General features: G+C 33.9%; 1 protein-coding gene across 8 annotated transcripts in view; it reads right to left on the bottom strand.

Annotated features, from left to right (window-relative positions):
* The window catches only part of CNTNAP4 (contactin associated protein like 4), a 275112-nt gene that overhangs the window by 21659 nt on the left and 228666 nt on the right, over nucleotides 1-24787 (bottom strand). For 7 of the 8 annotated variants that reach the window (XM_008053817.2, XM_021710357.1, XM_021710356.1 and 4 more), the window contains 3 exons: nucleotides 15324-15494; nucleotides 14384-14602; nucleotides 1528-1767 (listed from right to left, as the gene is read on the bottom strand). In XM_008053817.2, coding sequence (XP_008052008.2) covers nucleotides 1528-1767; nucleotides 14384-14602; nucleotides 15324-15494 — 630 coding nt within the window. The remainder of the gene's footprint in view (nucleotides 1-1527; nucleotides 1768-14383; nucleotides 14603-15323; nucleotides 15495-24787) is intronic. The other variant, XM_021710358.1, reaches the window with a different exon arrangement.

The raw sequence follows: 24787 nt of genomic DNA, 5'->3' as shown, positions 1-24787 counted from the left end.
GAAAGAGTATTTTCCTTGTATGAGTTTCATGTGCCAAATTCTCTCTCTCTCTCTCTCTCTCTCTCTCACACACACACACACACACACACACACACACACACACACCAAACATATATGCACGAAAATGAAGAGGGTAGTAGAAGGAATAGTTTTAAATCCCCAAATCTGGTGCTCTCCATTACTATAAAGTTTTGGTCATTGAATACAAGTTGTTTACGAGGTCATACAGTAATGTTGAGACTACCTTGGCATTTCGGGACTTTTTGTTGACTTGTTTGTTTTATTATTTTTATTACTTAAAATATATCTTTATATAAAATGTAGCATGTGCACGAAGAATAACATTTCTGATTCCACTTAGCAAGATGAACTAGCAATTATTATTCAGAAAATGAAGATATATTCTTATGAAGATGTTGACTTAATTATAACTTTGAAAAGTATTCTAGTATTACACCAGCAGTGTATTATTATTATCACAAGTTGATTTATAAATTTTATAAAGATTTTTCCTGAGAAAAGCAGATGACTTGAAACGTGCATTTTGGCCAATTTTTCATTAACTCATCTCAGTGCTTTCTTTGTAAATCAGGAGTTGCTTCAATTTGGAACCAATTTTTGTTAGTCTCCTTTAGGAAAAGGTTTAGTAGCCCAGAGACACTTGAATAAAGTAATTGAATTAAAATTGAATGTCAATTTTCTATGAGAAATTATGAAAGTATAATAAATGTTTGTATATTCATAAATGTCTGCCCAGAACACTTAATACTACATTCAGTTCTTTCCTTCTTCCATGACATAGATCAGTGAATGAGAAAAGCTGAAAAATATTCTAGCTGGGCATACTGGCTTGTGCTTATTATTTCAGCTGCTTGGGAAACTGAAGCAGGAGGATCACTTGAGACTAGGAGTTTGAGACGATCCTGGGCAACATAGCAAAACCCTGTCTCTAAAAACATACTTTGAAAAATAGTCTACTACTTTTTCTCTGGCAGATATGCAACATATCATATAATAAAACGTCTGAGTTTCTCTCATTATGCATCAATTTTTAATATAAAAGTTATTTATACTGGCCAAAATATTTATTTTGCCAAAAAAGTCCCAAACAAAAAAACAAAAACAATGCTTTCTAAATGCCCTTGCATTACTGAATATCTTCATGAAAAATAACAATCATGTTTTTAATAATTTTAAAATAGAGAACTGCTAATGAGGCAAGTTGTTGATGGCTATATTATTTAAGAGCACCAATACTAGATGAGGAAAAAAAGCAGATTAAGCAGCTAGCACTTTAAGACACCTAGAGTTGACTGGTAGTGGATCTATCAGCAACAGATACTAGTTTTTCAAAAATTGAGTAAAATATCTAAGTAATGAAACATGATTGTTACTCAACAGATACTTTGCAAAGGAAATTCAGAAATGAAAATATCATTGTTTCAAATAGCTACACACAACAGACTGCCAGACGTTGAATTCCTATTGATTAAGTTTTCCTGCTATAGTATCCCAGGTCACACTTACCATTTGAGCAGAATGGCCCTGTGAATGCAGAGAAAGTGCAGTCACAAAAGAACCCACTGGGCTTTTCTCTGCATTTCCCTCCATTGCGGCATAACTTCCCATAGCTGCTGCAATGTCCCCTACAACCTGGCTGCACTTCTGGAGTCACCTGGGCTCTTTCTTCCAAATCCAGGGCCATCCCATTCAACTGCAGAGACCGAATGCAGCCCAGAAAGCCTCTCTGCCTGGTGGCCGTTCCACCTAAAAGGGAAATACTGCAAATGGAAACATGTTCCTAGGTATTTTATTCAGGATTTAAAGACCAAACACAACTGAGGCCTTACAGAGAGCAGCAAAATCAAATGAGCAAACATAATATTGAAAACACAGTTCATGACCAAATATAGACCTCAAAGAGATAAAACAGTAATTCCATTTTTAAAAAGTTAAATTTGTTACATATTTGTTTCTCAATAATAATACATTAGTCGAGAAAGGTTTTTTTCCTCCTCATTTCAGACAATAAGATAAAGGCCATATCTTACTTTCATTCAAAATAATAGTGGTCTACATTGCTATTTTTATGTAGAAACTTTTTTTCAATTTTAAATAAATATATATTGGTGGGTAAGTGAGGTTTGTCCTTCATATTAAAACCTGATCTTAATTCTGGTACAGTTTTAACTTCCGTAAGACTTATGAAGGTGCCTTTGAGATCTCCTGACTACACACTGATATCGTCTTTTGGTTATTATCCATTCATAAAAAGATGATAATTGAGTATAAGATTGTTTGCTTCGTTCTGGAATATTTCCTAGTGATTGTTTTCTAAAAGCTGGCCCAGTGTTCATTGTTTTATGCTTGGAAAGATTCTCAACAAAATTGTGAAAGGGGATTGATGAAGAAGCAAGTGATGTAATTCTTATTGAACATATAATTGCATGTATGTATTAGGTCACCTTGAAGAGGTCTAAAATGTTTGTGTAAAATCAGATCCATTTTCGTAAGGCAGAAGTTCTCAAACTTTAAGGAATGCAACTATCACATGAAGAACTTCTTAAAAATAGACTCAGGAGCTCACTCCAAAAAATACTGATTCTGTTTTACATAATTTTTTGAAGTGAGTTTCTGGACTACTATTTCTGTCATCCAAAAATAGGGTCGTGCATCTCAACAGTCAACAAAGTTAGCAAGTGATTCTTATTCAGTGATCGTTTGACTATCATTGTATAAGCACTACCCTGACAGGAATACAAACCCTAAGAAGACTTACATGCAAATTTGTGTCCACAAATACCATAAATTAATGCTCAGAAGTAGGAAAATAGCAGCCTGGTCTAAGTAACCTGGATGATTCGTCAGCGAGGTGATTAGATGGTCATGGGCCTCTGAAAAGAAGTTCTTTCTTTGAATAAATGAAGTTGTCTCACCACTAGGATCTTGCACCTACTCTACATACTCTCTTTTTCTAGAACATGTTCACTTCATCTTCTCCCAAATCATTTAGCTCACTCCTAATCTAACCTTCATTATTTAGGATCTCCTTGCTATAAGAGACTATACAGCTTTTTACAAATTTTGGAGCCAAAAATTTTGCCACAAAGACCCTAAATAAACAGATCTTTGTCATCATCTACCAGGCTTTACAGTGGTCCCCATTGGAATACAAATTAACAAAGGTTACTCCAATACTGTTGTATCTCCAGCACATAAAGCAGTGCTAGAGACATAATTCTCTGTAATACATTCATTAAATTATTCATTAAGCCACCTTATAGCACAGAAGTGAGGGAAGCTTAGTGCTTCAAAGGTGAAGAAGGCACCATCCTCTGCCATACGGGAACATTTGTGTTCCTGAAACTGAGAATGAGGCCCATACTCAATGAATATTTCTGAATAAACTAATATATTTTTGGATAATAAAATACCATGAATAAGAAGCTACCCAGATTTCTGAGGATCCTGGACTCATGAGCACTAAGTCTTTATAAGTCAGATTCAGAAATATAATGATTTCTATCCAAATTGCTGTATTTAAACTTTTGTATTCAAATAGCTCCATTTACATAATCTGTGTCTCTTCAATGAAGGATACAAAGGTCTTAAGGATGTGGGTCATATTTTCTAAGTAGAATTTAGAGATAGTGTGGTCTCAGATTCAAATTTCAGTTTATGTGGGCATGACAGAGAAGAAGTTTATTTCATCCCAGTATTTTAGAATATTTGGCAATATTCTTATTTAATTCTTCCTACATTTACTCAATCTCCTACCATTTTTTTCAATATAGATGCCCAGTTAAATCACAATTGTACATATTTATGGAGTTTATAATGCATAGTGATCAGATCAGAATAATTAGCATATCCACCATCTCAAACATTTATCATTTCCTTGTGTTGGGAACATACAGTATTCTCTTTCTAGCTATTTGGAACTACATATTATTGTAAGCCATAGTCATCCTACAGTGCTATAGAATGCTGTATTTCTCCTATCTAGCTCTGTGTGTGTGTGTGTGTGTGTGTGTGTGTGTGTGTGTGTGTGTGTGTGTATCCTTTAACAAATCTCTCCTTTTCTTTCTACCCATTCTAGCCTCTAGTATTCTCTGCTCTACATTTTACTTCTATGGGATAAACTTTTTCTTAGCTTCCACATGAATGAGAACATATGGTGTTTAACTTCCTGTACCAGGCTTATTTCACCAAACATAATGTCTTTCCGTTCCATCCATGTTGCTGTAAATGACAAGATTTCACTCTTTTTTATGACTGAATAGTATTCCATTGAATATATATATCTCATTTTCTTTACCCATTCATCTGTTGTTGGACACCTAGTTTGATTCCATATGTTGGCTATTGTGAATAGTGCTGCAATAAAAGTGAGGGGGCAGATTGTTTGATATGCTGATTTCCTTTCCTTTAGATAAATGCTCAATAGAGGGATTGCTGGATCATATGGTCATCCTATTGGTAGTTTTTTGAGGCATCTGCAATTCTTAAAGTCTCTCATCTGTGTTTTATCTCAAATTTATTTTTTCTTCTGTAATAGAGCTGCCACTCACCTTGGCTTCACACCTTCTTATTCTCCCACTCTGCTGACTCAACTCAGTGAGTGCCCAGGGCTTGGAGTCTTCGGCCTAAATTCCTTTAACTTCCTTACTGGAGATTTCTTTCCTGGGTAAGGCAGCCTGCAGTCTCAGTTTTAGCTTTGACACAGGAAATTTTTGGAGGGGGTAAGTGCTATGAATTCTGGGTTAGAGGTATATTCCTGTGTATTTCATATACTTCATGGCATAGTACGTCAAATCATGGTATATGATCTAAAGTATGTAGTAACATTAAATCACTTTGTTATATATTTGCTTCTCTGAAGCATCCACAGTCTCTCTGATTTAGGGGTTTACCTCATTCTGCCAGTAGCATAATAATAACCTGGAATCCAATAACTGACTACAGTTTGTTTCCAACTGTCTTAACTTGCTTTTTCATGTTTGTTTAGTTTTTTGGATGATGAGAAAGCATGGAGAATTTCAGGGACTGGCCCACACAGGTGCAGCTGAGGAAATATTAGAATAAACACACTTAGTTGCAGAGGTAGGATTAGAACCCAAAGGTAGCCTTTCTTTCCAGGGAAGTCTCTTTTTACTCCACGTCACAATATGGTCAAAGAAGAAAACTTTTCCATTTTCTTTTACACTTCACATCATCTTTGGTTTGAACGGCATTTCAGTCCAAGCTTTATTTAGCAGCTCTTTTCTGGGCACTGTGTCTAACAATGGAGGTACAAAATGATGTACGATCGATCTTGCTGTCAAAGAGCTCACAGTCTAGTAATAGGTTTAGACAGAGAAACATAAGATAACCAAATGGTGTTAATAGTAAAAATAGATACAAGGTGGAGAAGAAGGTCGGTGGGGGGAGGGTTATTAGCAGGAGTGTGTGTGTGTGTGTGTGTGTGTGTGTGTGTATGTGTGTGTGTGTGAAATATAAGATTAAATACTTTTTGCAACAGTGAGAAAATTGGTTCCATTTGGAGGTCTGGAATGGCAGGATTGCTGTCAAAGCTGTGATGTGATTCCTCTTGGGAAGCAACTCTGGCAGACAGGGTCAGATCTGCCACCCAGAATCAGTCTGTGTGTGTCACTGTTGGGTGTCCCAGCCCACTCTTCTGTGCAGTTGTGGTATAGTGCAGCTACGCCAAGGAGCACCTAGAATAGCAGTCTAAGCAACAGGAACCTAGCAGGGGGGTCCCTTTCCTGCCCTCTTGAATCTGCCACCTGAGTAGTAGAAGAAGCTGTAGTTGTGGTCACCTGTGAAGAGTGGGCTCTGCAGCCAGACTCAGTTTTGCAACCTGGAACTATTCAGCACATAGTACTGCTAAGAACCTCTACCTCCCTGCAGGGATAATTGGGGCTCCATGCTCCAGCAATTCTGAGGAGAAAGGGGGTTCCATTCCTGCACATCTGGAGTAGTAGTCTAAGTGGCAGGAGACATTTTTTGTTAAATTTTTTTTAAAAGTATTATCACCAACAACCACAATATGGTCCTACACTAGGAAAATTTAACATTGATACAATGCCATTATTATAGCATTAATGATGATAGTTACAATTATTACTATAATGCTATTATATACTGTCCATATTCAAATGTTTAGGACAGAGTTCAGCATACATTTTCAGCAGTGGGCCAAACAGTAAATATTTTAGGCTTTTCAGGTCGGACAATATCTGCTGTAACTGGTCAACTCTGAAGCAGCTACAGATGACATGTAACACAGATGAGTGCTGTTGGGTTTCAATAAAACTTTATTTACAAAATAATAATAATAAGCATTTATTTTTCTTATTCCTAACTGAAACAAATTGTAGATAGGATTTTTAAATTATGTACTTTTAAATAGTTGTTTATCTAATCAAATAGTTTTAAACTACATTTTTTGAATGATCAGAAAATATAATACCTAATTAGACACAAACAGTTGTTATACGTGTATATAGGATTTTTACTTACCACCAGGTTTCAGTTTAATAACTTTTTATTTCCAGATGTCATTATTCTGAAAAACATGGCTAATGTAAATAAAATTGGGCTTGAAAGCTTAATTAAAGATCCTAGTGCCTTTTCAGGGTTAGAGTATGTCCAATTTAAATGATTTGCAGTTTGATTAATTGATTCTGGATGTTTCCACTGAGGTATTATGTTTGAAACTGTCTTCCAATTAATTTTCTATCAATTTACCTGCCATGTTATATCAGATAAAATGAATTTCAGAACTTCACATACACTGAGTACCTTGTGAAACAAATGCCTAACCTTTCTATGTGATTGAATATAACTGAACCTGTCCATTTTTATAAGGATATTGAGGTCTTGCACCTAAATAATTTGGGTAGGTGCTGGATAGAGTTAGACTACACATGTTGGCCTAATCCTTAAAATCATGCTCATTATTTTCAGGAAATAATCTAAATGACAAATGTTATTGTCATAGAGTAGAAGCTGGCTCTTTCCTATGCCAATTTTCCACTACTTTTGTGGCAGGAAGACCCTTGAAACTACACTTTAAATTTTTAATGGCAAATTATTCATGCTTGTATATTATTGAGGAATAATTGGGAACAACTGCATACTTCACCCAGAGGCCTTAGAGAAACAAAGAAATTAAGATCCCCATACTTCTCTTTAAAATTCAAAGTTATAGAAAGTTGCCTGGCAGACAGAGTTCAGGGGCTCTCTCTTAACTTGGTGCTGTGGCAAAGAAAGACAGGCAAGGCCCCAATCACAAGCCAACTTGGGGCAGGAAAGTGATAAGAAATGCAGGCGGGGCCCAGGATCAGGAAATTGAAAGGAAAAAGTTGTCTTCTGCGTATCAAGAATTGGATCAAGAGTCCTGTGAGCCATCCTGGAGGAAGATTTAACTTTACAGAAGTTGTGATATTCGTGAATGCAGAATTATAGCTGGACTGTGAAACTGGCAGTCCAGTTATAATTTTGCCATGCGATGTCCATCATTCAGCAACAACATGGTAGGGTGAGGAGGAGAAGTATTCTCCCTCATGTTCAAAGAACTATTATGGTTTAAAGAGGCAGCTGGCATAAGTAATAATGTCATAGACAGATAATTCAGTCACTTTCCCCTGAGCCCAACTCAGTGGTGAGAAGCTGCCTCAGTCGTAATAGTACCAAAATGAATGCGTCTGTTTAGACTTCCAACATGTCAAGGACAGAGCAGCTTTCTGGTTTAACTATGCTAAGACCTATTTGAAAGAAATGAACTGTTGCTGGTATTAGCTGTATTCCCTTGTCTCAAGATATCCCATCTGAATTCTACCTTCAGCCAACGGTCACTAAGATTTGCCTACTGGACATGAAAAAGGATATTAGGGGTTTCTTAGGCTAATCATGAAAAGAATATATCAAGGAGGGGAGAAGCATACAATTAAAATAAATGATTTGGCTGAATTACTGAGAAATGTGACCTTTATTGTATTGAATTGGTAATGGAGAAAAACATTTACTAAAAAAGAAAATTAGACTGAAATATAAATTATTCAAACATAAAGTTGTTTGATATTCTTTTCCCATATCTATATTTTAGTAAGTAAAAAACTATTTTTTAAAAAATCTGGAGTATTTATAATTAAGAACTTCTGTTCATCAAAAGACACCATCAAAATATGAAAGCACAATCAAGTCACAGAGAGGTAGAAGGTTTTGTAATAAATGTACAAGAAAAGGACTCATCCAAAACACATAAATAATTTTTAAAAATTATTTTTTAAAATACAACCTTGCATAAATGGGCAAGAGATTTGAATAACACCTTCATAAAGAAGGATATTCAAGGGGTCAATAGAGATATGGCTGTAACTTCTAATGCCTAACTTATGCATATGCATAGACCAGTAGTTCTACCCCAGGTATCTATCTACCCAACACAAATAAAAGCATACATTCATCAAAAAACCAACCAAGATTGATAACTATGGTCTCAGAGCATCAATTTGCTTGGAGTTCAACATTAACGTTTGTGTATGGCTTTTAGAAATTTTCACTCTAGATGCTTGATAAATATTTGTAAATTTGATGTAAGTCAAATGTAGCACAAATGACTTCTGACAATGTCAAGGGTCCTTACTTCTCCCAAAATACTGCTCACAAAGTATTGAAAGAAAGTTAGCTCCATTTAAAAATCTGTCAGTAAAAGAATTTAGACTGGAAACAAAAATTGCAGAGCTGGTTGAATGAAAATCAATCCAAGGCTAATTTAAGAAGCTTCGAGGAAAATGCTGAGTTTACAAACCAAAATAGAAAATGACCACTGTCACATTTCAGCTTAAAAAATGATTGATTCTTTTCTCTCCATCATTTCCGTGGTTGAAGAATGTTTGTGAGCCTATGATAACAACAGTGACTGGATGCTGAATTCTCAGTGTTAGCAAGTCAAGGGCGTATGTTCAATACACTGATTAACATCAGGTCACTAAACTTATTTTTTCAAGGTAATGAGTAGCAGCTCTGAAGAAGCCTATTTAAGATCTGCATAAATCGCCCACACACAAAGGACACAGTGAAAGAATGTGAAAAGGATAGTCAAGACTCAATGCCACAGTTAAGAACAAGAATGGAGAAAGATGAGCTAGAAGCAGAAGATGAATCATCATTTTTATTATAAAAAGCAATAATAATGTGATGTGATGGTTGGTATTATTTGGGACAGAGGAGACGTTCACAGCATTGGTGCTTACTGTGTCTAATCTATTACATTACACTGGTGGTAACTTTTTTCACTTATTCATACAAAGGTTTTTCTTCATTATTTTGTTTAGCCCTCACTTTGCATAGCATCCTACAGTTTAATTAGTAGAAGATAATTGTTCTGACATTTGAAACCTCAGGAATTGTTGAAAAGCCTTCAGCTTCATATTTTTCGAGTGTTGGCTAATGCTAGTTGCATCTCAGAAATCCCATTTATCATTTCCTTATTCCCATTTCAATTGTCATATATAACTGCTGCCCAGCTAAATCACATTTTTTAAAAGTGCTTTCTATTTATTTTCACTGATTTTACCCAGAAATTAAAGCATTAATCTTTCCTCAGAGTTTCACTCTGAGATGTGAACACACTTTACAACTGGTCTTTAGTAAAGAGGGTGAAGAAGCAATGAAGAAAATACATGGGATTCTTTCTGCATATCTCATTGCAGTAGCCACTTCAGAGAGATTACTGTTAATCTCAAACAAGTTTAATGTTAATAAATATATAAACATAGACTTGGTCAGTGAGAATAAGACTATAATTTGAATCAAAATTATTAAATATTCAAATATTTACATTTTATTTGTAGGTAAAAGTGTTAAAGGCTGTGCCTCAAATTAATATATTTTCATATTATTAAAATTTCTAGTGTTTCATATTTGTTGTATTTTAAAATAACTTTATTTACTATTTGAAATATTCCTCAATGGTTTTCTGCTAAATTTGTTGACAAATAAGAAGGTGCATATTTAATAGAAACTAACAAATGCTAGAACAGTGACATAATCTTTCTCAGACTGATGAAGACTAATTTAGTCTCTAAGATTGGTCCTACACTTTAAAGATTATATTCCCATGCAATTTATTCATTTTTAAAATAAATTTTGTTTATGTACTTGATGTTTACATAATGATAGTATGGATTACATGTAGATAGTAAAATGGTTACTGCAGTGAAGCAAATTAACATACCTATCATCTTACATAGTTACTTATTTTATATGTGACAAGAGCTCAAATCTACTTATTTAACAAAAATCCCAAATACCATATGATTTTATTAGCTATAGTTTTCATGTTGTACATTACATCTCTAAACTTGTTCAGTCATCATCATTATTATTATCAGTCTCTAGTTTTGAAACATTTTTATTAGGAGAAAAAATCATGCTGAAAACTATAGACTTGTTACAATCACATTTACCTCATTCATTTGTCCCTGTGCCCAAATACAAATGGTAGTCATTATGCACACTTGAAAATACCGATTGACTATAATTTTTTAAAAAGATGGACGGGTGAACTACAAACTAAACCCTTGAACTTGCAAGTAAGGAGAATTAAATTATCCATTAAAACTGTAACCAGAAAATCAATTATAATTGGTTTGAAGCAGAGATTACCAGTCACCCCCAAAGTCACTGCATTTGACAGTAGAACAAGACTTAACTCTAACATATTTGAAAGTGTTAATACGTAAGGAAACAGTTTCTAAGAAAAGGGTCCCTCTACATATCATATGTGCTGGAACAAAATCTACGAACAAAGAAATCCAATTTCCTAGTGAGGGTGAGATTATGGGGCAGGTGGGTCTCATTGAAGGAAGGGAAGGAGGTGAGTATTTTCTCTGTGTTGTGAAGTAGAACCAGATGCTTTCTGTAGCCTAGCAAGAATATGAACTGTATTATATAATCTGGATTGTGGGATGAGGAAACAGCATTCATCACTGATATAAATTGGGATAAAGGAAGATAAAAAGAAAAGATTCTGGAAGCAAAGCCTCAATTTCTCAACCAACTCATCTTTGACAAAGCCTCCAACAACCACCACTGGGGCGAGGAGAACCTATTCAGTAAATGGTGCTGGGAAAACTGGCTGATCACATGCAGAAGATTGAAACAGGACCCCTACCATACACAAAAATTAACCATACACAAAAATCACCATACACAAAAATTAACTCTAAATGGATCAAAGACCTAAACTTGGAACCAGTAAATTATGCCAGTCCTCTGATCCCTTAAAATAAAACCCAAATTCCTTACAAAGTTCAATATATTACTACACCTTATTTTCCATCACATTTTCCCTAATATTGATTCTCTCCAGGCATATTGGTTTTCTTCTTGTTCCTTGAATATGTAAAGCTCATTCCGACCACTCTGAGCAAGATCCCTCCTCCTAGAATTCTCTTCTTCAGATGTTCGCAGGTTTCTTCCTTCTGCTTCATTCAGCCTCTGCTCAAATGTTAAAGTTTTCAGAGAGAACTTCTCTAACCACCCAACTTGAAATAAAAATCCACAACCCAAATCATTGCCTGACTCCTTCCTCTGCTTTTTTACTTTATAGCATGTATCACAATTTGAAAATGTATATACATGTGTGTGTATATATATTATATATGTGTGTGTGTGCTTATGTGCTTGCCCATATATTATAAATATATAGTTATTTGTTTTATTTTTTATTATTGGCTATCTTTTATCTCTTCCACTAAAATATGCGCTCGGAGAGACAGAGAGTTCTTGGTCTTAGTGAGTGCTTTATTAAATTAGCTCTAATTATTACTGATTTTTTAAACTATTTTTTCACCCACCCACTGTGTTCTAATTCAGCGTAACCTTTTAAATTATAATTTGTCTTTCATTGAGTCCACCTGCAGGGAAATAATATCTTCATCTACAAATGTTTATAAAAATTCTGATTTGTTTGATAGTAATTTTGTAAGTTGACAAATTAATATTTTGTCTTGCAAGGATTGTTTAACTAACTTGGTTGAAGCCTTTTCCTAAAAGAGTAGTCCATTCTGATAGTGGTAAACATAAAACTCAGTCCCTTATGCAGCCTTTGACAGTCAATGCTCTTCTTCACCCAAGTCTGCAAATGCTTATTTTTTTATATGACGTCTTCTCTTAGTATTATTACACTAAATCTTTTCAATTTACTCTCAATACCCTGTGAGCAGAAAGGAGGAAACAGTATAAACAGATTTTTTTTTAAAGATGTGGGGTACAATTCAGGATTAGATATACAGGTAGTCATCACAGAGGTAAAGTTTGGGCCTCCCTTTGGGTCCCACTTCACCTGATTTGAGATCAGTTACCCTTATTGATGTTGTGTCCTCCCCCCAACCCTGGCAGTATCCCACTACTGCCAATCCCTCTCTTATAGTATTATGGTAAATGTTCAGGGTCCACTTATAAGTGAGAACATGTGGTACTCAGTTCTTTGATTCTGTGATAAATCACTGAGTATAAGAGAAAAGGGAATGCTTCTACACAGCTGGCAGGAGTGTAGATTTTTATTAACAGTAGATAGTAACTGTTTTTCAGAGATCTTTATTTTTGCCCTTTCTTTTTTATTTTTAATGACTTTACTTAAATGTAATCAAGAGTTTCATTTTGAAAACTTCAAAGTAACATGACCATTCTTAAATCTAAACATATATGTCAAGGTCAAAACCCCATCCAATAGCCTCCATAAAGATGAAATCTCTTAGGTCCTTATTAAAATTATGTCACATAATTTATGCCAAAAGACTTAAGTCTGTTTTAAAGTTGCTTTCTGATGTCATACTAGTACTTCATTACTACTACCTGAAATCAAATTAAGGCCAGGATTTCTATAAAATATAGTATATAGTGACTCTATCTCTATGAAGTTGAAATTCATACCAAGAATGGAAGGTCATCTACAGGCAAACTGCAGCATATTTCACTGAAAAATTCGAGAACTATTTCAGCTTCTCAATTTCCAAGAATAGTAAGGCTATTTCCAAGCTACTGACAGATTTTAAATTGCCATACTTTTGTTGTGGCCATCTCTCATTTTTTGTAATTCAAGAAATAGTTTTGTCAATTTCCTGACTGGGCTTCTAGCATGTTATTAAAATAAAAGTTATATATTTCTTCTCATATATTCTTTACTATTTTCATACCCTTAAATAAGTCAGTGGCATGGCTAGAAGATCATGATTAGATTGTTTATTATAGTGCCTTGCTCATAGTAGCTGTTCATTAATATTTATTGAGTTAAAGAAATAATAAATGATAGAAAAAATAAGCATGTAAGTTTATTAGACATTTCAAATATATTTTCCTCAAATATGTTGCAAATAATCATCATCCTTTCCAGTGAGAGTTAAGATGAGATTGTTAAGAAACAGAAGGTATAATGGGGATCTGATGAATTTCGTTTGAAAATATAACTCCTGAGAATGCTTGGAATATGATTTTAAATAATTTATCAGGTGTTCTGATTTATAGTGTCATTATGTCCTTATTTACATCACAATATTTGAGAAGTGATCAAGCAAGAGATGGTTCTTTGAACTTCATAATCCATAAGTTGTGTAAACTAATTAGCAAAGATACAAAGTAAAACAAACACATCCTGAAGGATTCCACTATCAGATCTATGAATGACAAGAGAATAGATTTAGGAGATAAAGGAAGAGCATTTGAATATAAGCATGAAGAAGATGCAACCAGAAGAAATCAGGAAATGGACAAAATGAAGTAAAACAGCAAAGAAACTGTGAAAACCTGTCAAGCCATGAGTTCTGCACACCATGCTCTGTTTTGTTTTGCTTTTTCTTTCATCTATTGGCATGTTTTTGATGTGGTGGTTGTAGATGGGAGTGTACATTGCTTCACATTGGCTAGAATTACAGAATGGTTCCTCAACAATCTGGGAACATAGATAAACATGTCTGATGTCATATGAAAAATTAAATACTGAAAACACTAATATTAAAAATAAATACACTGGAACAAACCATGTAATCTGTAATGTTATGCATGCAGGTTTAAAAAATTAATCAAATATTAATACAATTTGAATCTCATTTACAAGGTGGATTTCTGAAGGCAAGTCAACTCCCTAAACCTCAGGTATTCCATCTGCAAAATAGGGATAGTACCCATGTCATGGGTTGATAAGGAAGAAATGAAACATATGTCACCATTTAGAAAATAGGTTCTCAATAAATGGTGGTTTGTTATTGCCGTTTGTTTTGCTATTGCCATTATTTTTGTAGTTGGTATTATTTTATTTTGGCCCATCTTTACACTTATACAGGTAAATGACCCATCACTTAAAAAGAGAACTTACCCACAAAGAGTTGACTGTTGAGTTGTAAGAGGACATGGCCATCAGTTGGAGCAGGTTGTGTCTTTGGTATGAGCTGATCCACTTGAATGGATGCTTCTTTCATGTTCCTTTCAACTTTCACGTAGTGCCACTGGTTGTCGTTGAAGTGGGTGGGTGACTGCACTGAGATTTCAAAAGGCCCATTACCCACATCAAATGAAAAAGTCACTACTGTTGGAGCTGGAGATATTAGACATAAAGATTATTCAAGTGAGTTCATATGGAGGAATGCTGAGTCTCCAAAATACTTAGGAATTGCACCTCAGCCCAACATTATAAGCATAAAGATAATGGTTTGAATGTTGTGGAAGGAACTCATGTCATCAGTACAGAAATGGGTCTTCTGATGTGGAATGAAACAACAACATACATTCATATTTTTTTTAAAAAACAGCATATTTTAAGAAATTCATCCTGAGTCAATTTTTCATATTAATAAAACATAAAGCTATTTATCCAAGGCAAGAAAACTAAATGGCATCTAACATTTTATTTAAAAATAATTGTTACAGTAATTCAAAGTTTATGTAATCTTACAGGCATGCAGTATACATTTGATATTAGGATATTAATAGCAGCCTGTGACTATATCAAAATGAGTGGTTGATTTTGTAATTAATTAACTAATTTTGTAATTAACTAAATATCTGAATTAATTTTAATTATCTGAATTAAAACTGCTTTTAAATTGGTCCTGGAGAATGCTAATAATTTCCCAAATTATCATGTTGAATATAAATATTTTCTCACAAAAAGAATAAGTTAACTTCACAGAATTTTTTCAAAGAGACCCAGTGAAAAGAGTTAGCTGATAAAGCAGACACGTGGGTACTTTAAAAAACAGTCAAAGGATTTACTACTAAATGACAGGATCTTGTAGATGTCTCTGGAAAAGACTTACAGCGTAGCTCTATCCGTATAAAATCAGTAATCCCCAGGTTCTCTAAAAATACCCCAGATGAAGCTGTTGTCTTAAAAAAGAAAGATACATCAGCACTGAGTTCTCCATGGAAAGTAGGAAAATGAAGATATGAAGCCTCAGTATCGAAGGAAGCTGAATTCCAAAATGATCCTGTTAGTTTAAAAAAAGAAAAAATTCAAAAAGTAAGACATAAAATTTATGAAATAAAATGAATGACAAGTACATTTTCTATTTTTAGTATTTTTGCTGTTAAAAATGTTGCTTATTCATACAACTCCACTTTTCTTTTTTTAATTAACTATGTAGCATAAAAGACATGAGCATATGATTAGCAATTTTACAGGGACTGAAATCCTGGATTCCTTCCACTGTAAAAGAATGGCCACTACAGAAATGATCTGAATGTTATATTTTATATATTTTATATTCTCAGTCTCAACACTATTTCTCACCAAAGTGATAGCATAAAGATCTGCAAACATTGATTAGCAGACTTAATTTTTTTATAGCTTGAAAATATAAATACCTACATTGCTTTGAATAATAAAAATCCTAAAGAAGCTCAGAGTATTTTTTGTTCTAGTGCTTCTAAGACACACACTTCACAGAGTTATACTCTTAGTTAGCTGTTTTTATTAATGGGCCATTTGATTTTTTAAACTGAGACTAGCATTCTAAATATTCTCATCTAATTAAAAACCAAGATACAATTCACTCTGTGTTGTGCTAATATTCTCATGAAAAAGCTTTTATTCACAATTATTTCTTACTTTGCTAATAAGAATAAAATAGATGGACAGTAGATGAAAAGGGTCTTCAAAATGTTTACAATGCTTGAAATAGGCAGAAAATGTTTAAAAGGTTGAGATATAAATTAAGAGATCTGAAAAAAATTATGTAGACTATAAAGTTAATTATAATTGCTGTCCAAATAAAACTTCTTATCTTCACTTCCTTATTGTTTTTATCTTAAATACATGGGGTACAATTCAGGGTTAGGTATATAAGTGGTCATCGTCCAGGTGATGTTTGGGCCTCCCATTGGTCCTCACTTTCTCATTAGTTTTTTTTTTTTTTTTTATCTATGACTTTCCTTTTGAAAAACATTGTAAATCTTAAACAGGAAAAAGTATGGACAATAAAGTGTGAATACAATGACATGAGTTGAGAGAAGTGAAATTTTACTGGATATATGCGCTTGATGAGGAGTGTAATCAGAGAAATGAACTATGCATTGTCTGCTGCCACCAGTAAGTTCTTGGTGCATCAAATACAAATACACATTTTTAGTTTTAAGCAACTGCTCCATACATACTCCCAACACTGGATAAAATTCTCCTGTCTAAATTGCCTTCCTGGTAGAAAGATATATTGATCCTCTGAAGATGGAAAACAGCAACATCAAAATAACAGTTCATTATGTTAGAAAACAACAGATACATAGCTACGTAGTTAAAAATCACAAGTTTTACTCGCTTATACACGTTTCTTAGATTTTAATTTGTTTAAAAGTTCTCATCAAACCGTGCTTACATCTACTTTGCTTTATTTTGTTTTTCTGTTTTCTTTGTGGACCTGATTCAAAAGTCAATTTTCACAGAAACAAAGATCTGAGTATCACATGTTCTCACTCATAAGTGGACCTTGAAGAACTATCGTAATACTAGAAGAAAAGGATTGACAGAGGTGGGAATCTATGCGGAGGGGAAGAGAGGTGGGATTAATGGTAGTCAATATCTGTCTGGGGACGGGGGGGCACACCTCATCAACAAGGGTACCTACACAATGCATATTTGTATACCTAAACCTTAACTGTACACCACAATTTTAAAATAAAAAATAAGTATTAGAAAAAAACAGTCATTTCTCAACTTGTATATGGACAACTGTAGAGCCAAATTTATTCCCCTTAGAATGTACTTTGAAGCTCCCCCCACCAGAGTCAAATGAAATTACACATTATCAGAGTCATGTCATGCTTATTCTTTATGTCCTTTTTATAGCCGCTTCTACACTTAGACATTTGGGTTTCTAGGAAAGAAGGCAAAAAAATGCCTAATATCATGTCGGGAATAACAACACATTTGTGTTCTTAAAAGTTCTTACCTGACTTGTTTTTAGAAGGGATTAAATGCCTTTTATTAAAATGTTATATATAAAAGTTAAAATAAAGCTGTAACTATAAATTATGAAGTATTATTAAATCTTATTTTGTCTGATTAAAAAGAGTACATTCAGAATTACTTACAGGTTTAAATTAGATATTATTATGGCACAATATTCCATTTGTTTCAGATTATATCATAACTAACTCAATAAAGCATTATATAGAAGGCTTCAGGGAACTGGTTGAAACAGAGGAACAATTCTTTGAATTGCTGCTATCTATACAATGAATGCTTTTATAGCAATGAAACCAATTTATTACTTTAGGTATCTTCAACATTCTCCTACACATAATAATGTCTATTTTGTTTAGTTAGCAAATCTTATTTTACAGATTCATAATAGGTAGAAGATGAAGTAGGACATTTTATTGGATTAAGAAATTGCTGCTAATTCACAACAATTATAAAGAAAGCAAAGGCCAATATTTCCGTGATCAAATAATGTTAATGGCATATGGTATCTCAGTTCTTTACAGACTGTGCTAAGAAGCACCCAGGGGAATCTGGGCTGCCTCAGAAAAAGGAGGAGGGCAGAGAGCAGGAAGCAGAGCAGAGCTCAGCAGGCAGGCAGCAAGCAGGAAGCTGCAAATTTTTTGGAAGAGAGAATTCCATAGATAAGGTGGTTTAAAATTATCTGACCTCATAGAGGCAGAGAGCAGAAGGATAGTTACCAGTGGCAAGGAGAGGTGTTAGGGAGAAGGAGGAAGAGAAGTTGGGAAATGGGTACAAACGTCCAGTTATATAGAAGATATAAATTCTAATGTTCAATAGCAGAGTAGGGTGATTACAGATTAACAGCAATGTATTGCATATTTCAAAATAGCCAGAAGAGAGAACTGGGCATGTTCCCAGCACATAGAAATGATAAATACTAGAAGTGGTGGGTATCTAAAATGCCCTGACTTTATTATTATGCATTCTACGCATGTAACAAAATATCACATGTACCCCCACAAACATGTACAAATATTAAGTGCAATAAAAAATTTTAATAAATAATTTGATTAAAAAATTAAAAATTCCTTAAACTGCGCCTTTTTCAATTACATTCAATATAGAGAACTAGAGGTTTGAAAAATAAACCCTTTCAGGAACACTTCCTCTTATCTTTCAAAATGTGTGTGTGTGTGTGTGTGTGTGTGTATCTGAATCCACGTGGTTATTTACATAGAAGAGGAAGATGTGTTAATTACTCAATTTACTAATTTAATTTAATTACTTACTTGCACTTATAAAGTTTACAAAAGCTTATTTTAAAAATATTAACCTAGTACTATGTTAAGATTATGAGTACATTTAAAAATAATTGTTTTACTAAACTTTTGTTTATAGAATATCCTTTTTAAAAGAACAGATTTATGGAGGCAGAAAGTGGTTTCCTAGGGTTGGAGAGATGGGACAACTGAGAAAGAGATGTGTGAAGGGGTGTGGGGTTTCTTGTTGGAGTAATGAAATGTTCTAAAATTGGTTGTGGTAATGGTTACACAACGCTGTAAATATACTAAACGCCATTGGATAGTTCACTTTATACGGGTGAATTGTATGATATGTGAATTTTATTTCAATAAAGCTATTTGTAAAAAGAACAATATTTTAAAAATATATTTTCTGAAGACAATGTTTTCCTTTAGAATCAAAGTGCAACCAGCATGCCAACACTACCTTTCTTAAAAGTAAAATAAAAAAGGAATATAAAAATGTCAAGGCAAAGAGTAGTTTACTAGTCAAGAGAATCTTTCTGAAGACTTAGCAATCATAGAAAAATAAGATGGAAATTATATTTTGTTTAATTAAAAATTTTATTTTAGGATCACTGTAGATTCTCATGCAGTTGTAAGAAATAACTGAAAGATTCAGTGTACCCTTTACTTAGTTTCCTCCAATGAGAATATCTTGCAAAAACCATAGAAGAGTGTCAAAAATAGGATATTGACATTGATGCCAATATGCAAAACATTTCTATCATCATGGTATTCTTCTTGCTTCCCTTCTATAGCTAAATCCTCCTCCTTCCCTTTCCATCTTCTCTTTAAGCCCTTGATAACTACTCATCAGTTCTGTTTCTATAATTTAGTCATGTCAAGAATTTCCACAAATAAAAGATTTCAGTGTGTTTCCTTTTTAGATTGGCTTTTTTAAAAAAATTCAGAATTACTCTTTGAATATTTATTCCTGTTGTTTTGTGTATCAATAGTTTATCACTTTTAATTGCTGGATAGTATTCCACTATATGGATGTACCACAACTTATTTACTCATTCAGCTATGGAAGGACAGCTGGATTGTTTCCAGTTTTCTGTTATTACAAATAAAGTTTCTGTGAATATTATTGTATATGTTTTTGTGTGAACATAAGTTTTCAGTAGCCTGGGAAAAAGGTCCAGGACTACAATCACTGGGTTGTATGAGAGTTACTTGCTTTGTTTTTTAGAAACTGCTAAACAGTTTTTGAGAATGGCTGTATCATTTTACATTCCTATCAGCAATGTATGCGTGATCCAGTTTCCCCACATCCTTGTCAGTATTTTGTATTTTCTTTTTAAAATTTTAGCCATTCTGAAAGATGTATGATATTTCATGGTGGACTTAATATGCATTTATTTGCCTATTGGCTGAGAGGAAGCTGAGTATCATTTCATGTGCTTCCTTGACGTCTGTATACCTTCTTTGTGTTAGTCTGTTCGCGCTGCTGTAACAAAATTCCACAGACTGGACAGCATAAAAAACAGACATTTATATTCTCACAGTTCTGGAGGCTAATAGGCCAAGAGCAAGATGCAGACACGGTTGGTTTTCTCTGAGACCTCTCTTCCTGGCTCGCACATGGCTGTTTTCTTGCTGTGACTTTACATGGTCTTTTCTCTGTGGAAGCACAGAGAAAGGGAGAGCTCTCTGGAGTTTCCTTTTAGGGTTCCACCCTTATGACCTTGTTACCTTAATTACCTCCTTAAGACTGTATCTTCAAATATAGTCACTCTGGGGTCAAGGCTTCAAAATGTAAACTTTGGGAAAGCAATTCAGTCCATAACACCCATATTTTAGTTGGATAGTTCCTTTTATTTTTTTAATGTCAACTTTTGAGGATTCCTTATATATTCTAGATACTAGTCTCTTGTCAGATAAATGGTTTGCAATTATTTTTTCTTACCAGTCTGTAGTTTGCCTTTTCATCTTCTTCATGGCAACTTTCAGAAAGTAAAACTTAATTTTGATAAAGTCTAAGTTATCAACTTTGCCTTTTATAGATAATGCTTTTGACATCAAGTCTAAGAAATCCTTAGATTTCTTAGATTCAATTTCCTAGCCCTAAATCAAAATGCAAATAAAATTCCAATAAGCCCTTTCTTAAAAGAACATTTTTTTAAAATGCTGAAATACTGATGCAATGAATATTTTAGTAGTCAATGCATCTTCTACACTTTTATGAATTACTAAAAAATAAGTTAAAAAATGTATTTTTAACAAAATAAACTCCTAAGATTTAATTATATGGCATATTATCAGAACACAAGAACCTATGTAATTGGTTTTATAATTTGCTGGTTCCTCTTTTTAGCACTTCCATTATTGTTTTCAACTATTTATAAACCTCAATAGGAATCAATATAAGCAAAATAAAAATGAAGAAAATGAAATCTGGCTGGAGATAATTATAGTTTGTGGTTTACAGATCAGTGTAAAAGAGAGCAAAGGTTTCATAGATGTTTTCATAGAGTAAAACAACCCCCTCCCCTCTACACACACACACACACACTCAGTAAGATTGATATGGCAAATAGAAAGTGAAAATCCTTCTTATGAAGGCAGAACAAAAATTGTTTTTATAATCAAAAGATTTTGCAAACAATCCCTGAAGAAGACGTTTACTGTCATTATTCTAATATTAGTTTTGTGCAAAACTCTTTTGATATTATTAGCAAAGGAATAAGCATGTATATGCTTTAATTTTTCAACAACACACACATATACGATTTTATGTATGAGAAAATGTAAAAACATAATTTTGGAGTAAGCACCAAGTTACTGTTAGTCTAGGTGTAAGAGAATACATGAAATAGCAAATGAGATAAGTGAAACTTATTCAAGCTTGCCATCACATAATCCCTCTGTCACTCCTATAAAGATCAGAGTGAAGTTGAAAGCTGTGCAGATTTGGGCAAAACACCAGAAGAAAGAGGCTTTGGGTGTGATATCCCTACTTAATTTGAAGTAAACAATTTTGAACTAATAAATGGCAATATTTTAATACATAAAAGATAAATCTGGTCTAAGATTTATTTTCTCCTTAACATATATAAGCATGCAGTAAAGTTTGAGTTCAGTTATCCATTTGAAAAGAGGAGCAATCATCAGTAGATCAGTTTTGACCAAATTTAGTTATTCAAACAACATGAAACAGAATCATTGTGATTTGAGCAAAATTAAATAAAGAACTGCCCAATCAGAATTTTTAGCTTTTCCTTTACCATACACTAACAAAACTGTGATTCCTTTATTTACATGGTTAAAGTCAAAAGTAACTTGATATTCAGATTATTGTCTTTTTAAAAAAATTTAACACTGTACTTGACTGTAAGTAGAAGAACTCAATATCTTCTTGTGTTTGTATACATACAGACTTTATGGCATAAACATTACTGTTTTAAGTAGGCACATCTACACATTAGTCCTTTTGTAATTTGGCATGTTGAACTTTTTTCCATGCTTATAGAGAATACCTTTGTCTATTAATTAATTAGGTAAGTATCTCATTAGACAATAACAAATGAAAATGAAAACTAGTAAATTATTCATAATATATTTATTGTCTGATGGTTCCTGCATATAAGACTTAACTACACATTCTTATATGTGATTGAGTATAAATATTGGGTTTTTTAGTACTATATATAAGTACATGTTAGTATAATAAAATGCTAAAGGTGACCACTAAATACTACTCTACAATCATATTTTACTTCCCTAATGCCTTCTCTGCCACATGTTCTTAGAGGATTATTTCACATCTTTCCTCCTCCCAAACATAATATTTCATTTCTCAATTTTCAAATTCCACAATGACCTTTGAGAAAAGAGAAGGTAGAAAAGACCTGTAAGCACACCACCACACCTGCTCAACTTCCTAAATCATCTCCCATGCTCTGCATTCTTTACTGTTATGATGCATCAATTGTCCCCCTCTAAATAATTATCTACCGGATCTCTCCTCTCAGCACAAACATGCAGTTAATTCTCCCATCTCAGAAACCACACTCTTGTGATCCTGCTTTCTTCTCCAATTACTATTACATTTCTCCACTTTATTTTCTCCTCCTGTTTCTTGAATCTATTTCAGGCTTTTATCCTCAAACATTTGCCAAAACAAGTCATCACCAATGTCACTATAATCTCCACGTTGCTAAAAGCAAATATTCATTCTCAGTCTCATTTTACTAGGCTATCAACGACAATTAACATAGTTATTTTTCTCTTCTCCTTGAAGCATGTTCCTCACTTGGAATCCAGGACACCTGCACTATTCTGCATTTCTTATAGGTGGTATATCAGTCTTTTGTTTTTTCTTCCCGTTCATCTCCTCAACTTATCAGTGTTGGCTATTCCAAGGTTCTGTTGCTACATCTTCATTCACAATAGCTCCTACAGGTGTGCCTTGTGGTTTTAAATATGCTAATAACTTATAAATGCATAAGTGAAATCTGGAACTCTCAAACTAACAACTCCACATCTTTACCTGAACATTTAAAACATCCCAACCTTAATGTGTCCCAAAAGAGTTCTTTTTAACCCTATAATTTCTTGATCCAGAAGCAATCTTCTCCATCTCAATTAACACCACTTCTATCCCTCTGATTGACTATATTCAGTTTCATGTTGTTTTTTACTTTTCCTTTTGCAACCTACCTCATTTCATCAGCAAATAGTATTTGTTTTCCTTGTAAAGTCTACTCAAACCACAACTTTCACCACTGTACCCATAACTCAAGCTCCCACACTCTCCTGGCTAGGTTGATGATATGGTCTCCTAACGCCTCCTTGCTTTTATCTTTCCCCTTTCAATCTTAGTACAACTTAAACTCAAACTCCTCTACTCAAAATTCTATAATGTTCTCCAATCTCATTCAGGCAAAAAAATATATTTTTCAAAATTTTTCATGATCTGACCACCTGGTTCCTCCCTGACCTCTACCAACATTCTCCTTGCTCACTCTGCTCCTAAAACTTTAACTATTTGGCTATTCCATGAACATAAAAACTACATTCCCATCTCCACGTGCTACTCTGGCTTATTTATCTGTCTAGAGTACTCTTTCAAACACAGACACATGCCTTGCTGTCTTATTTCCTTAGATCTTTATTCACATGCCACCTTTTTAATAAGCCTTTAATGAACATCCTATTTAAAACTCCCCCCACTCCAGCCTCAACTCCATTTTCTTCACAGCTCCTATCAGCATTGATCATACCATCTAGAGTATTTATTTGTTTAATGTCTACCTCTCTTCAAGAATATGTGAGCTCCTAAAATACAGTTATTGTTGTCCATTTTGTTTATTGCTCTCTCACTTGAAGAATATGGGAAAGGTATAATACAATGTAGGAGATTCATTGAATGTTCTTTCAATAAAATTATAAAATTTCCTTTATCATGGTAGCCATCAGAAATTTTCTAGGAATTTCAGCTTTCTTATATGTGTCCCATTAAATCAAATCAACTTTTTGTTAAACAAGGGGAAAGAGAGAGGTAAGCAGTAGAAAAAGAGAGGAGAAAAATGGAGAGGGGAAGAAAGAAAAGGAGGAGATAAAAAGGTGAAAAACCTTTTGGAAATTTTAAGAAAAAGAACCCAAACAAGATAAAATAATATACAAAAATTTGTCCAGGCTTGGTGGCTCAGTCGGTAATCCCAGCACTTTGGGAGGCCAAGGTGAGAGGAACGCCTGAACCCGCGGGTTCGAGACAACCCCTGGCAACTTGGGGAGACCTCATCTCTACAATAAATAAAAAAAAATTAGCCAGGTGAGGTAGCGCACGCCCATAGTTTCAGCTACTTGGAAGGCTTAGACAAAAGGATCACCTGAGCCCAGCAGGTCAACGCTGGGGTGGACATGAGAGTGCTACTGCACTTCAGCCTGGGCAACAGAGTGGGACTCTGCCTCAAAAAAAAAAAAGATAAAATAATATATAAAAATTAAAATAAAAGCATTTCTAATGGTGGAGGATTATTAGGCATAGTGGAACTAAGAAAGTTATTTTATCTTACTATCTGTTGAAATGGAA

This window comes from Carlito syrichta, unplaced genomic scaffold, assembly GCF_000164805.1.
Source record: "Carlito syrichta isolate Samal-C Ts95f unplaced genomic scaffold, Tarsius_syrichta-2.0.1 Scaffold288685, whole genome shotgun sequence".
NCBI classification, from domain to species: domain Eukaryota; kingdom Metazoa; phylum Chordata; class Mammalia; order Primates; family Tarsiidae; genus Carlito; species Carlito syrichta.
Note: the sequence above shows the minus strand (reverse complement) of the source record. Positions and strands in the feature narration are given on the sequence as shown.